This window comes from Gouania willdenowi, chromosome 21 (genome assembly GCF_900634775.1).
Source record: "Gouania willdenowi chromosome 21, fGouWil2.1, whole genome shotgun sequence".
Lineage (NCBI taxonomy): Eukaryota > Metazoa > Chordata > Actinopteri > Blenniiformes > Gobiesocidae > Gouania > Gouania willdenowi.
This window is the reverse complement of record NC_041064.1, coordinates 23,346,781-23,363,189: the sequence shown is the minus strand read 5'-3', so window position 1 is coordinate 23,363,189 and position 16,409 is coordinate 23,346,781. Positions and strand designations below refer to the sequence as shown.

Sequence of the window (16,409 nt, the reverse complement as noted above, 5' to 3'; positions counted from 1 at the left end):
TGTTTGCACACCAAACATTTAAAGGAAAAGAAACAGTCATGCTTACTCTGACATAATATTGTCCATCCTGAAAGCAAACACTGGACAACCAACGGTTGTTTACACTACAATGCTCTGAACTACTGACTCTGACCCATCCCACTCCCTTCGTCTCATATTTATTGCTCATGTGATCCAAACGTCGATAAAGATCATCATAAATCATCAGTTTATTTTGTAAAACATGATTTGTTGTCATTTTTTTTCCTCTCAGTGGTATTATTTTCTCTTGCGTTCTCCTTTACGGTTGTCATAGGTTTGTTTAAGGGCCAGAATTATTCAGGCAGTCACTGAGGCCAGATGCTGTAATGTATCTGTGTGTAAACTCCACTAGAAATATATATTTAGGACAGGATTGAAATGTGTATACAATATCTATGCAGAGAAATACCTGTTTTAGGTTTCAATAGGTGTGTCCGCATCAGACAAGTGATTGTAATCCTGGTGATTTTAGTGTTTATCATAGACTTTCTACTGTTTTACAAGTACCTTAAGATGATTCTGGATAAATTAGAAAATATAAAAATAAAAGTACACAGCATCAATCAAGACTAATGCAGTCTATTAAGTTTAGAGCAAACATGGTTTCACACTATGCCACGTTTTCAGCTTTTCTGTTCATTACAAAATAAAAGCACCAAAAGGTTTATACTGAAAGTTCAACAAACAAGCTTTGCATAAACATACGGGCTGATACTGAAACAAAGTTACACAGCAGCAAAATTCCTTCTTTTAAGGTATGTCGTATTCAACTGGTGGGTTAGGACCCAAAAGAAGGTCAAAACCTTTTTCAGGTTAATTGCTGACCCATGTGCCAAAAAAAATAATAAATAAATAAATCTAATCTATGCACTAACAGTAAGAGGTGGAGATTCTTTTAGTTTCAAAGCTTTTCACTATTTTTTAAATTAATTCACTTCCAAATTCAATAAATTTGTTCTTGAATTGTGTTTTTTGATTGATTTAAGTTTCCTGCCATAAATAATTATTAGTCAGCACGCCAACTGATTTTTGACTCCGCTGACCTTCCATAATGAAGAAATCATGTTCTGGTATAAATGTGTTACATCATATACCATGTATCTGTATGTACAGTATAGAGCAGGGGTGTCAAACATATTTTAGTTCAAGGGCCAAATAAATACGGACCAGTGTGATCTCAAGTGGGCTGCAAATTTTAGGTGAAAAAAATAAAGCAATTTCAACATTACTTCGCCTATAAGCAGATATAAATTATTGAAATTTATCCAATCTTTAAATTCCCTTGATTTTGTGAGCTATTTTTATTTAATTTGGGGAAAAAAGTGGAATAATTTTAATAAAATTGCAGGATTATGGAAAAGATAAAGATTTCTTTTTCAATAATCAGTGATTAAAAATGACTGCCAACATTTTCTTTTGTGTGATCAACATGACTGTCACCATGTGATAAAAGCGTGGGAAAACTGTGCCCTGGGAAGAATTGTGGATTTTAATTGAATTTATAAAGGCTGAGATATCTACAACTGTTTTTACATATTGATTCATGTTTTCTGACTTTATCCTGTGGGTTGAACTGAATGCTCTAAAGGGCCGTACTTGGCCCCCATCATTAGATAACCACTACTTTAATACACCTGCAATGTAGTCTGATATCACACACATTAAGAAACACCTGAGAACGTATAAGCTTATAAAAACCTCATGCTTTATTATTCACCATTCTTTGAAATGATTATTTAACCTAGGCAGCTTATACAACATAGACCAACACAGTTCTTGTTTGCATTGATGGCTTGAACAGAAACACAAACACAGACACTTCCATTATTAAGGCTGTCACTGTCTTCCTGGTTCCACCCTCTGGAAAACATGAGTTGATGTGAGGACAGTGCAAACATTTCAGATAAAAATGGTAAAAGCTATTAATTCTGTTTATTAGAGTGGAAGGAGCTGCTGCTTCTCTTTTATTGCTCAGACTGAGTCAACTGATAGGAGAAACATCTGATATTTCAGTTTTCTTTAGTGTTGGCAATTGTTTTTTTTCATAGCATCATAATGCTGCAGCTTTGTTATATTTGAAGAGTGTGCTATTAGCTAAGCTTCTGCTGCGTTCTATGCTAAAGACCTACATCATTTTCCTTTGCTTGAAAAACAAGATTAAATGACTTATTTCTCCTTCCTGTGGCCTCTGCCCTGAATTCTATCTATATTATAAGACTTGTCCCTGTGTATTTAACATGTTCTCTATCATCAGATAAAAAAGCAACATCGCCCTAATTTGAATTTTAAAAAATGTAAAAATCTGCCACTTCTGCCAAATCTTTCATGAACTTTGATTCAGGTGTTTTTTTCCCCCCAAACAGACAAGACCAGTTACACAAGCCGCTCTCAGGTCTCATTACTTCCAGTGTAAAATAATCATGACATTGCATAAATGCACTCTGTCTGACATAATAAAGAAGAATAAAAGATCTGAAAAAAAAAAAAAAAAAAAAAAAAGCAATCAGTCAAAGAAATTCAAGAAAACACAAAAGATTAAAAAAAAAAAATCATGAAGTGTGAAAAAAAAATGTGAGACTCCATAGAAACGAGTAGTTAGAGCCGTTAAGGCTAGTGGAGCTGCAGTGAATATACTAAGGAGTGACCAAATGAATCAAGGCTTTGAGCCAAAAAACAAAAACCCGATCAACTGACAATGCGTGACCTGAAGCTCCACAGTGGAGGGTTAATGAGGCCAGACAATGACCTGCTAACGCTGGAAAAAGATTTAAAAACCCAAACAATTCATTAGTGGGACAGAATTCCTCCAGACCAGCGTCATTTCCAGATATCCAAAGCTTTTGATCACAGTTGTTGCTACAAGGCATTTACTTGTTGCTCACAGACAGGTTGGTTTGGATACATGTTCATCCTCTGAAAGAAACCCAGATTAAAAAAAACAAAAACACTTTAACATGTCTGGGAAGGAAATAATTCAACAGTTCTTGTTTTGATGCAACTTGTCTTTGAAATGCTGAATATAACTGTCACCTAACGATGGCTCACACAATATTGTGTAACCAAGCCAGCATTGATATCATGGAGACGTAATTAACCTGATAAATATATGAATTAAAGCATTGCTTTTACATGAGTGTGAATTTATTCGTGAAACCAGCCAGATGTGACATCAAATGTGTTTAAACATGCTTTAGACGTGAAGCTGATGATTCCTCCACAGACACATGGAACATTGAAACCAACAACACACACACACACACACACACACCAAATATCAATCAGCATCCAGGCCTCCTGTTAGCGTCCACTGCACATAAAACAATCACCTTTAGCATTTAGAAATTCAACGTATTTTATATTATTCTTCATATAGCTCTCTTTGTAAACAGTCCTAATAGATACAGTATGTACAGTTAAAAACTGCAACAGTTAGTTATGCTGGTGCTGGTGTCACTAGCACGCCATTATCCACAGTCTGAGACGTGGAAACTTAGCACTGTCACTTAGAGCTCCAACGTGACATCACGCTGACAACACACCGCTTTCCCCCTCCGGTCCATCCAGAGCCATGTCAGTGCCCACTAACAGGACTGCAACTATCCAGGAGACAGACCATCCGACCTCGTCCGACGAATGCTTGAGCTTCACAAAGGCAGCTGTTCTCATAGTTTGTTTCCAGCTTGGTAAAAGGTGGCTTCCACACACATTCAAGTGCTTCTGTTTTCTCTTTGAAGTCTATGGTTTCCATGTTGTTGTTGTTCTTTTTACACAAGTCTTTAAAAAAAACCTAAGAAGTCATTGTAAAAGTAACGGCGTTCCGGGTTTCCAGAACTGGGCCCAGACTTTAGAGAGTTTTACGCTTTGATCCTGTTACAATTGGTCGAGCAAATTCCACAAAATCGTCGATAAGGACAGGCCACGCCCCTGGAAGAGGATCAAGAAGAATGTGATCAATCGGTGTCACCGCGATGTGCACAAACGCAACATTTTGTGTTTGTACGTAAGAAACTCACCTTCCTCGTCATAGTTTGACATGTCGTCTGCGATCATGTTACCAAAGTCCAACAGTAGGTTCCACGTGTCTTTTGGGATGGATCGTTTATGATGTTCCTGTGACATTAGAACATTTTATTAGTTCCTGTCACACATACAGCCTGTGGCTCCACGTGAACGCAGCACGTCTTTATTCAACCAAAGAAACTGAGATTTATCATTTGTGCACTGTTTTACTAACAGTTATAACAACACTAAAGTAAAACAGAACCAAACCTGCCACTGAACAGCAGGTGGCAGCAAAAGAACATTAATGTGACCAGGAACAACTGGTGGCCCAGGGGCCAAATGTGGCCCTCGCCCTAATTATGTGCAGAACCCAAAGTAAATGCAAGTTTCTCCAAAAAACATACAAAATTACAATAAAATACACAAAATCACTCCAAGACACACACAAGATAGCCACAAGAATACAAAAAAGTAAAACAAGAAACAAAGCAAACTAATATGACTCATAACACACAAAGCAACAACAAAAATACCAAGAAATACTCACAAAAGGACAACAAATCTACACAAAATGATCCATAAAACACAAAACAATAACAAAAATACACAAAATGTCAAAAACTACAAAGAATAATCCATAAGACATAAAACAACAACACACAAATAACCAAAAATCTAGTTTTTATGGCCCCTGTTGGAATAAAAGTTGACCATTTTTGGTCTAAAGTGAAGCGTCTTGTGTATTTTAACAGTAATATTACATTTTATGCACTTTTACTAATTTGCGGTAATATACGGTTATAGGTTTTTATGACATGATCCTCACAGGTGGAACCACTGCTGTATATTTAGTGTCACGGCAAATTCGACGATATGACGATGAATATAATAATTGCCATAACATTAGCCTGTGTATTCTTATCAGGGCCGCTGAGAGCTCCTAGTGAGTGGGTGCACTTTTTGCCCTGGCAGGGTTCTCTCCAGCGCTGTTAAGTGTAGGGGACCCCGACGTTGTCATTTTGCTCCTCCACAGAGCAATGGCGCCCCCTACGTTCAGTTTTCAGCAACGTATTGAGGATTTTCTGTTGTTTTTTTCCACTTGGACACAAAAGGCACTTCCTGGCGTGCACGGGTTGTGTAAACTCTCTTTTTAATCTCCATAACTGAAAAACACATACTGTACATCAGCCGCACCATCTGTTTAATACAGGCATTCTGCTCGGATGCTTTCGTCTTTACCTGAGGACCCATAGGACCCCTGCCGCCACTTAGCTGCCCCTGATGCTGCCTGTGTACTTACTCCGCTTGGTAACCGTAATTACAGTCAAATATAAACAGTGTGCTTCAACCAGATGTAGTGTGTAGTGCACATGAAGCTGCTCATAATATTTATAACTCACAATCACAACAGATCATAATACATAATCATAATACGGACGTGAATATCGTCTGATTGAAACGTGTTTGGGCTTAAAGAGACATTGGTTCATTCTGGTCGGACAGGTTTGGGCCGTGTTCTCTCGGGCCGAGCCTTCTTTTCCATTAAATGTGTGCGTCCTCCGCTATGACTGCAGGTCCCACATAGTACCTCATTTAAATGTGAAAAGAGCATCTTGGAATTATTAATAAAATATTATTTCTTGTCTACACAGTGTATGTGAGTATTATATATATATATACCAAACATCAGTAACTCTCTAACTACATTCATCATCACCTTCACCAGTTCAACAAATAACTAGCTTTAAGGTAAGGCTGGAATAAAGATAAAAAACAACAACAAAACCAAACCCAACTTTAGCTTTACTTCACTAAATTTGGTGAGGTATACATTTTTAAATTGTCCGCGCCACGCGATCCCCCTGTGCTGTGAAAAATTCCTGGAACCCTTCCCGGGCTTGGGAACCTATTGCACTTTGTGATTGTTTTTATTGTATTACAAATAACATGTATTAATATTATTAAATCAAAAACCCGAACAACAAAAGCTGTCAGCCTCCATCGCATTCAAAGCCAACTACGGAGTGCCTATTCATTCATATATTGTTTACAGTAATGTGAGCTGAAGCTTCTTTTAGCATCAGACACTTTAATAGCAGATTTCTTCAGCTGCTGCTTCTTACGCCACAGATTTCCTCTACACAGAGACTCAGTCAGAACACTGACACAAACACCACGGCTGATGATCCTCTACAGTTAAAATGACCAAGAACTGTCAGTTACTAAGCAGCTTATGTGATCCATATACTTAATAAACCCTCTTTCTATGTCATTACAGGGGCCACTGATTTTTAGCTGAAGCTTTGTCACCAAATCAGTGGTTCTTAATCTTATTGGAGGTGCTGAACCCTGCAAGCTTCAGTTTAGTTGAGTTTATTCACATCCTCATTAGCTGCAGCAGAGCTATAGCTATTCGTTCTGGGGTCCAATAAAATTGTACATACAACAAAAATTAAAATAAGCAAAAGAAAAACATTGTAACCTAAAGCTTCACCAGTCTGTCCTTAATTTACACATACACACAAAAAAATATACATAGTTTCAGTTCCTTGAAAGTGAAAAAATAAAACATGATTTCTTCAACACATACTGTAGGTAGGGCTGCACATTTTAATTTTAATTCTGGTTGCCACGATGAAATTAACCTGGTCGTCGACAATATTTCCATTTAAAATGTGTGCTTTGCTGCAGATCAAATCAGGCACTTTTTCAACCATTCGTCAGCAGCAGCTTTGAGTCATTTGGTGGATTCATGTGAGCTGTAATTGTTTCTAATGAGTTTCATGCTAGCACTCTGTAATAGTGTATTTATTCAGTTAAACCTTGGTATGTTTTCAATTCTTGGGTTACTTCTTTTCTTTTTTGGGGTATAATTTTTATTTAAAGCTTCATTTTGCACTGTAAACTGTTCATATATTGTTTTTTTTCAAGTAGTGCAAAAGACACAGATTTTCCCCTAAAATGATCAAAAATTGTGATTAGAAGCGTGGTTACAATATTGATCAAAATAATCTTGATTATCATTTTGACCATAATCCTTCAGCTCTAACTGTAGGTATATACAGTATATATATATACATATATATATATACTGTATATATATATATTCTTCACACACACCTAAACCTGGGCTGATTTTTTTTTGCTTTTTTCGAAATACATTGAATTTTAAAATCTATAAATGAATATTCAAATTTTGAATTTTCCTGTGTTATGGCAAATTTATCTTTAATAAACTAGTTGGTCATCACACATTTTTACTGTCTTAACCCCAATGATCTAGGTTCACAGCTTTGTGTGTGTGTGTGTGTGTGTGTGTGTGACAGATAATAACAACAGATTGTATACTTGTGATACATCTCTCTGTAGAACTCTTTGCCACTAATTAGAAAAAGTGGTGAACATAAGCTTTCTATTATCTGTGGAAAGCTTTTACTCTTGGTTTCCTGCCTCAGTGTTTATCTTTCAGTTTAACTCACCAAAAGGAATCGATTCCAAAGATCGAGGAACTTAAAGCGCCCTGACAGGACCAGGTTCCAGTAGGCTATGGCCATTTCCAAATCTGCACATGGACAAATACAACAGCTCCTTAGTGTCACATAGTGGCTGTTTGCTGCTCTTATGTCACGTCACCCACCTAAACCTTTCTGTCCAGGATTTTTGGCAAAGTTAAAAGTAAACTGATAGAAGTCCTTAAACTTCCCGCTGTCTTTTAGCTCTTGCTCTAATCTTGGCAGAAGGGCCTTCAGTTTGTCCAGGCTGTCACACCTGCAAGGAGAAAAGAGAGTAATTAGGGCCTGGATGAAGCCCACACAGGAACAACCAGAGGAGTCAAAGCAGAGCAACTCTTTCATTCAGACACTGAATACTTGAGCCACGGGTGGATTTATTTATAGACAGACATCCCTTTACTGGAGCTGCACCAATGCAACGATACTGGTGGCTGTGTTTACGTCCCAGTTGGACAGATGATGATGTTGTTGTTGACACTCACCCAAGCTCCGTCATCCCATCCAGAAACTCCTTCTTGCTAAACTCGCACTGTGTGGCGGCGCGAAATTTCCACGCGACCACTAGCACGGTGATGCTCGCCGGATCCAGAGCCAGGTCGTCACAAAACTGCTGGATCCCATCGATGCCAATCTTGTTCTCATCCTGGGGGTCTATCCATTAAAAGAACACAGTGACACTCACTCTATGGGCTGGGACCTTCACGCTATGCAAACCTGCGAGGAAAGGCTTCCTTAGGCAGGACTTTGTTGTTCTTGGTCATTATTAGTGGTCAATAAACTATAGAAGGGACAACCCAGTTCAGCAGATTATTTTAATAAGTTTCTCAACATGAAATGTAACTTTTGAAACTGCACTCTTAGGAAAACTCTACTCACATTGATTACGGGGTGTGCATTGCCATGAAGCTGACGATACAATATATTTCACCAGTTGCATGTCATGATACTATATATCCCAATACAATATATACTGTATCGCGATATCAATAATTACTAAAATTATTCATTAGTACAAAATAATTCTGTTAAGTTCTTTTTTTTTTTTTTTTTTAAATAACCACATACATCAATAAAAGTGCCCAGTATATTCTGTGAAAAAAAACTGTGATCAACTTCCAGCTAAACAGGGGCCTCATGTACAAAAGGTACGTACACCCAAAAATGTGCGTACGTCAAAACCCACGGCAAAATCCTGATGTTCAGAAACTGGAGTGGGCGTGGAAATGTGCGGTCTTTCACGTCAAGTCCTGAGGTGGCGTACGTACGTTTCTACATAGTTGATGCTTTAAATTCTACTGCACACTACCAAAATAATACAATATATTCACACTTGAACCTCTGAGCTGCTGTTGACATGTATCATTTAAACATTTTTTGGGAGCTACAGTCACCCTGTAGTTGACCACCTTTGATGAGGGTATCTCATGTTAAAATGGCTGAAACACCTCCTGATTCAAAGGAACGCTACTGATGATGCATCCCAAAATGTACATTCTTCCCATATCTGAGACACAGCTCACACGCCACTCTCAAATGGTAAACCTCATGTGACTACCATCTTTTAGCACAGTGTTTCTCAAATGGGGGTACGCGATGGGGCAACAGGGGGGACTTGAGAGAGAGAGAAAAATTAAAGACGTCAGTCTTGGTCCCACCCCAGGTGTGAGATGACCAGAAATGATAAAAACTGTATAAAAAATCTCTTCAGGAGCCACTAAATCACTGTTTTTCAACCTTGGGGACGGGACTTCATGTGGGGTTGCCTGGAGTTTAAATGGGGTCGCCTATTTTTTTTAAACACAATCTTAAACAACTGTAGTTCTACACTTTCACTTTGTGAACTATAAATATAGTTAAACTAAAATGCAGCAAAATATATATATATACATATATATCTGAGTTCAAACATGATCAAAAGCTAAGTAAAAAAATATCTTTGTGGTCAACAGAAATTCTTGATATCAATCGGGGTCATGATCCAAAAAAAGTTTGGAACCCCTGCTCTAAATACTGTTTCTTTCCAATTATTTACAAAATGAGATTCTTTAAAATGTGTGTTATCACTCGTTCATTCCATCAATATGCTCTACCGTTGTTTTTAAATAGTTTTATAAACAAAATATTGTAGTCAAAGGGGGAACTTGAGCCAAAAAAAGTTTAACAACCACTGTTTTAGCACATAGGACAGTTTAACATCACGTCCAGTGTTTAATGATTCCAATTGTTCTTGTAAGTATAAAAAAAATAAACTGTATTTCATTACATTTTGTACTTGGAAAAGTGAAATTAGCGCTGGGCAAAAAAAAACAATTTAAAGATAAACATATTATTTTTATTTTGCAAATTTGAATTTAAAAAAAATATATTATTACCAGCCAGCCCCCTCTTTGTTTACATTTGTTTACCCTTTGAGTAGGCTATATGTGTCACAGGCATGTTTCATTTTTTATTCGCACTATGCTGAGATGTTAAGGGAAGAGTTTATTATTTTTTAATTGTAATGTTATAAAATATGTTATCGGATTTCTTAATCAGAAAATTGAAGCTGCTGTGAAGTTGTTGTTGCACTTTTGCTTAAACCTGGGTTAAAGCTTGAAATAGTTGGGATTGTTCTATGCATTCTAACTCTTGAGGACAATCATAGTATTAAAGTTGCACTTTTGACAATATATCTGATGTCTGCAGCCATTTCTAAGTGCATTTATCGATAATCGAATCAAAACTCATTTTTCTTTAAAAAATCTGAGATTTTTTTAAGGCAAAAACGCCGAGTCCTAGGGGAAATTTGTACATTGCGGCATATTTCGTATCAGGATATATCGCATTATGACTTGCCAATCGTATCGTATTGTGAGATTAATTTCAATGAACACCCCTAATTAGAATGTAGGTTTAAGCGTGACTAATATCACTCACTCATACTCGCCTTTATATCGGTTGTAGAGTTGTTCCAGCCTTTTCCGATCGATGGAGGACTTCATGGACTCCTTACAGTAAAGCTCGGGGTTCTGAAAGTAGTTGTCCGTCGCAACTTCTAGTTTCCAGTCATTCTGTGTGAGGCAGTACACGGCCGTCTTCTCTCCAGCCTGAGTGAAGGACATGAACTGCCGTACTTTGTCCCTCTGCGAAGACTTGAGCTTATGCTGTATGAGAACAGGACAAGGGCTGTCAGGCACCGGGGCGATCAGACCAGGCAGCACGGACAGCAGCGCACAAACACACAGCGACACACACACAAACACGCACAGGGAGACGCAAACATCTACAGGCATTCAGGCACCAGGACAGATTCATACACTTTGAATCAGAGAGTTAGTGTCTAACTCCAACAGGCACACAGAGACGCAGGAGCAGGACATGTTATTAGGTCTCGCCTGAAAGTGCTGTGAGCTTCCCTGAGGGATGATGTTGTGGATTCTCTCCAAGCACATGCTGTACCTTTGAGGGCCCCGCAGATAACTACAGTCATAGATGTAACATGAGCAGGGTAATGGGATGCCATTTCAAGGACCCTGAGGTGCAAGAAGTCTGGAGTGTAACACAAGCGCCCTGACTGAAATAGACATATTTCATAAAAAACAGGACAAGCTTTTTCACTTAAAACTGTCAGATTTAAAAACTTAAGTTACTTTCACTCACCTCAGTGTAAAATAATGATTCATTTAACTTCAATTAATTCAATAAAAGCCATTTTAAAGCCCCTTTTAGTGAGATCACACTAATAAACCTCTTAACAAAACACTTTACCATTTTATTTAAAAAGGAAAGTCCACTAAATTACAATACATTTTGGCAGATTCATTTTAATGTGCATACATTTAGTGCACTATAAATAAATATATTTCATTATATAAGGTATATTGGATATAGCTGCTGGCACCATCCAGCTTACCTCAGCTAAGGAGCCAATATTTTCATGGGCGTTAGTCTGTTAATGTTTCCGTTTGTTAGCAGGATATCTCAAAATGTTTTAAACGGATTAAAATGTAATTTGGTGAGGTGACAGACAATGTCCATTTTGGAGATTATCCAGAAAGTACTGTAGATACAATATCCAGAAGACGTTGTTTTTTAACAAGGATATTTCAAAAAGTTATGAACGGATTTTAGTGAAATTTGGTGAGCTGATCCAAACATGGTGGAGGTTTGCATAGGACTGGGCGATTTCGCCTAAAAATAAAACGAATCTCCGATTTTTGAAAGAAAAATTCCAGTTTTGATTAGATTTTTTTTTTCAATGCACTTAAAAATGACTGCAGACATCAGATATATTGTCAAAAGTGCAACTTTATTGCTGAGATTGTCCTCAAGAGTTAGAATCCATGGAACTATCCCAAAATAAAAAGTAAATGTTGCTCTGTCATTCAACTACTTCAAGCTTTAACCGAGGTTTAAACAACAGTGCAACAGCAACTTCACAGTAGCTTCAATTTTCTGATTAAGGAATCACATAACTACATATTTTATAACATATAACATTACAATTAAAAAAATAATAAACTCTTTCCTTAGCATCTCAGCATAGTGCAAATAACAAAATTGAACATGCCTGTGGCACACACAGAACCTACTCAATGGGTAAACACATGTAAGCTAAGAAGGGGATGGCTCACATCGGAACGTGAAAAAGTAAAAAAAAAATTGCGGTTTTGGGGGGGGGGGGGGGGGGGGGATAAAAATAATAATTAAAAAATAATAATAATAAATTCTCAAATTTGCAAAACAAAAATCGTTTTTATCTACGAATTCAATTGATCGATTAAATCGATTTTGTTGCCCAGCCCTAAGTTTGCGCTCTCTGAGTGCTCTTATTAAATATCAATTCACCATTACATTATGACAGCATGGCTAATGTTCACTTTCACTTGAAATGTAATCGTCCCCAACAATGTTTAACTAGTTGGTTACACATGAATGATAAGATCTTAGGTTACCCAGAGAAACAATGCAAAAGACATGCCTTTATACACACACCTACACACACTTACAGACAGACAAGGACACACACACACACACACACAGATTAATCATCTTTGCACTTTTGCTTTCAGTTCTGTAGCTCAGGGTCTGTTTGGACACGTTGACTAATGATAAAAAAACAAATGGATTCTTATCCCTATTTAATAATAAATTTCTTTAATAACTTAAGCTACAGAAACTCATCCATCTGATCAAAAAGGTAGGTCTTATACGCTTACTTGGTTATAAGTTGAACATTTAATAAAGCAAGGTGAACTAAATTTAGCCCAATCCAACCAGAAGGTTATCATGTATGTTATCTGCCTGTAAACCAGGCACTTGCCATTAATAAATGTACTTTGTTTTGATAAATTGCTGTCCTTTAGTTTACTATAGCATTGTTAAAATCGAAAATACTAAAAAATAAAATAAAATACAAATCACCATTTTTGTGCATGTCGTTTTTTTTTTATTAATCTTTCTTGATTATATTATAAAAGTTTAAATTTAGAAGGAAAATAATTTTAAACGGTTACCGGCCATTTCAGCCACAATTTTTCGGATTGGTTGAAGAAAAGAACGTCTACTACTACTTTGTAGCACCTATATGAGGATGCCGAGCTGAAGCTACCGTGTATTACTGCACTGAGTTAGCACAGCTATTCACTAACACAAGCTAACGTTAGCTCCTTTAACAAGTCACCATCACTGACATTACCCAGCACCGGGTTTAAACCACAGACTACTGTGCCAGTGCTGTGGTGGACAACCAGTTGCCAGTCTAACGCTGTGCGACTGTGTTTATATTACGGTACTCATTGTAAAATACAGGGTGAACATGAAGCTAGCTGCTAGCTGCTCTCACAGCATCAACTGACCTTTCATGTAAACAGCACAAAGTAACCACTGTAACACATGTCCACATTCAGCACACAGTGTACTCTAACCACACGACCGCAGCACTGAGGGTGGCCACGACTGGCAGGACAGCCAAAGCCCAGGGTTCTGTTTATTTTGGATACCTACCATTTTTACACCCGCTGTTTGACCAGTTTGGTAGCCCGGCTGACGCTCACTCTGCGCATGCGCAAACGGAGCTGGGTGACAAATAAAAACGTAATTATGATATACTAACTCTTATTGTGACTTGTGATTTTTTAATGATTATTATTTTACTTTTCATATATATATATATATATATATATATATATATATATATATATATATATATATATAATTATTATTATTATTTATTTTTGATTTTTTTTATTTACTGACGGGAATGGGCTTCCATATGCTGTTGGCAAGAAATAGAAGGGGCAAGGCAAGGCAAATTTATTTGTATAGCGCATTTCATACTCAAGGCAACGCAATGTGCTTTACATGATAAAACATTCAATTGTTTAAAATCAATAAGAACATTTAAAATCATCAGTAAAATCATTTAAAATCATCAGTAAAATCATCATTACATCAACAACATGACAAAAAATCTCTCTCTCAATCATATGCAGTAGAGAAAAAAAGTGCCTTTAACTTTGATTTAAAAATGTTCACATTGGATACTGACTTCAGCTCTGTTGGCAGTTTGTTCCACTTCTTTTCAACATAACAACTAAAAGCAGCATCGCCATGTTTACTGTGAGCTCTGGGCTCCACTATCTGATCTGTGTCCATAGATCTGAGAGACCTGCTGGGTTCATACCTGACTATCATGTCACTGATGTATTCTGGAACAAAGAAAATAATCCTGTTAAAGTTGTCAGTAAGAATTTGTTGAGTAGCTGCTAAATGTTATATGATAAGTAAAAAGTAGAAAAGATATGCTGGTATTATCATAATTGCATTAGGCAAAGAAAAAACATTTTCATACCAAAACGTTTATACTCACAGGTCACTTTATCGTGTACACTGGCACAGAGGGATATTTTAAAAATAAATAAAATAAAAACAAATCTGATCAGAATCTCTTTTTTTTGGTGTTTTCTTTGAAAGACCCCTCAGGAAAAATACTAATTCCATCTTGTTCATGGGGTCACTATACTGTTTGTGGGTGTGAGCTCCCTGTGTGATGACAATAAAAATAAAAAGTTAAAATACAAGAAAAGAAACAGGCATTCTTGTAAACGAAGATTAATTATGATATACACACAATGTCAACGATGTATAGATATAAGCTTCAAATTTGTGCTCAGGAGATAATTTAACACACATATATTATACAATGATCTAGTTATTTTTAAAATTAACATGAATACTAATTTATTTCAGAAAAAGCTGCTATCCATATTGCATCACATACCATATGGAATTTGTGCACAAAATGATATGCCTTTAGGTATAAAGTGCATAAATAAATAAAAAAGCACTTTATCTTTAGTCTATTACCACTGATGTGTATTTACTGTCAGTTTAGCAGATAAAAGCCAGAGCTCAGTTTTATCTCTTGCAGAAATGAATCCACCCCTTGGCACGTGGAGAGAAAATGCACAGTGCTTTCACTGATAGAGTATATGTAGACTTCAGTTTTTTTTACAGTTTTACAGTAAAACACCACTGAGACACCGCCCGACTTAACTCTAATGTGACTGTTACAGATGGATTTCTGCACTCTGCACACACCCTGGATAAACAACAGTCTCACGAGAAGCTTCCAAACATATAATTAATAGTTCATCACTAGGGGTGGGACGATATTCTTGAAGTTCCCGGGACGATAGACAATACTGGGTTCAAGATAACGATACAGGATGATATTTTTGTAAAGGCAAAAAAAAAAAAAAAAAAGCATTAGGAAAAATAACTATTCTTTTGACAAACTGAGCTGCATATACTCTGGGTGTGACATTTTCAACTCAAGTGAATATCACATCAATAAACCATTTTTTTTCTATTTAGAATGCAAAAAGTTCTACTGCAAATAGAACACAAGAATAGATATTGACAAGTAGGAAAAATTAAAACCAAATGTCATCATTGTGGCATTCTTCAAACAAATATTTGTATCTGTGCATGAACTTTGTACAACAAGTTTTTTTAATACATCAAACTACAACAGTCTACACAAGCCAGATTTAACATATGGACATGTATTGACATTGACTATGTTAGAAAGACATGTTCGCTTGAGAAAGGCTTGCATCACTCCCTTGGGGTATTGAAATAATAAATAATACCACTTGTACCATCCACAATATATCTTGTGACATTAAATAACGCGATATCTTGTCCCACAATATATTGTCCCATCGTTAGTCACCATCTGCAGAACCTACAATGGCTTGATTCAAAATGTACAGATAGAAGATCTGTTTTAAATGTTGCCCCCCCAGCAGTAAAGTAAGTAAGTAAATAAGTAATTTATTTATAAAGCGCTTTTCACAGATAAAAAAAGTATAAGGATATTTCTACTGTTGATCCTATAGATAAAACCATAAAACTAGTAAACCACTGACTGAATAACAACATTTAAAAGCACAGTATATAAAAACAACTATTAAAAATAACATAGTGCTAAAAACGTGTTATTGTGAGGGTGAGATCGTTGCAAGACACAAATTCTGCTGCCTAAAAATGCTGCAAAAAAAAGATCCAGAGCGTTGGCGAAAACACGCGATTCCATCAATGTACGGTAGATGGTGGTGTAGATATCTTCAGGTCTGCAGCTGCAGGTGTTGGTACTTATTAGTCTAAAGACTGATGTGAGTTCATATTTATTCAGTCATCTTCAAATGTACTAGGACAACACTGGTATTTACATTAACTAAAAAAAAATGTTGGACCTTTACCCATGCCTCCATATCCCCACCGGTATCTCGCCTGAACTGGCAACCCTGATCATGATGTGGCGAAGAGGATTAAATAAAGTTTTTTTTTTAAATAATAAAAAAGCTCCTGACGCTTTCCTTACGTCAT

At 36.7% G+C, this 16,409-nt stretch overlaps 1 protein-coding gene across 3 annotated transcripts; it reads right to left on the bottom strand.

Annotated features, from left to right (window-relative positions):
• Positions 1-3,144: 3,144 nt before the first annotated feature.
• LOC114455377 (DCN1-like protein 1) lies at positions 3,145-13,577 on the bottom strand. 3 transcript variants are annotated; one of them, XM_028436576.1, is made up of 7 exons: positions 13,521-13,577; positions 10,462-10,678; positions 8,018-8,186; positions 7,661-7,791; positions 7,503-7,585; positions 4,035-4,131; positions 3,145-3,945 (listed from the first exon to the last, which is right to left on the bottom strand). In XM_028436576.1, exons 1-7 carry the CDS (start codon positions 13,521-13,523, stop codon positions 3,866-3,868), a joined length of 780 nt encoding a protein of 259 aa, XP_028292377.1. In that variant the 5' UTR covers positions 13,524-13,577; the 3' UTR covers positions 3,145-3,865. The 3 variants fall into 3 exon arrangements, with proteins under 3 accessions (XP_028292377.1, XP_028292376.1, XP_028292375.1); XM_028436575.1 differs by lacking the exon at positions 13,521-13,577 and adding an exon at positions 10,910-10,980; XM_028436574.1 differs by lacking the exon at positions 13,521-13,577 and having other exon boundaries at positions 10,462-10,974.
• Between the last annotated feature and the right edge of the window lie 2,832 nt (positions 13,578-16,409).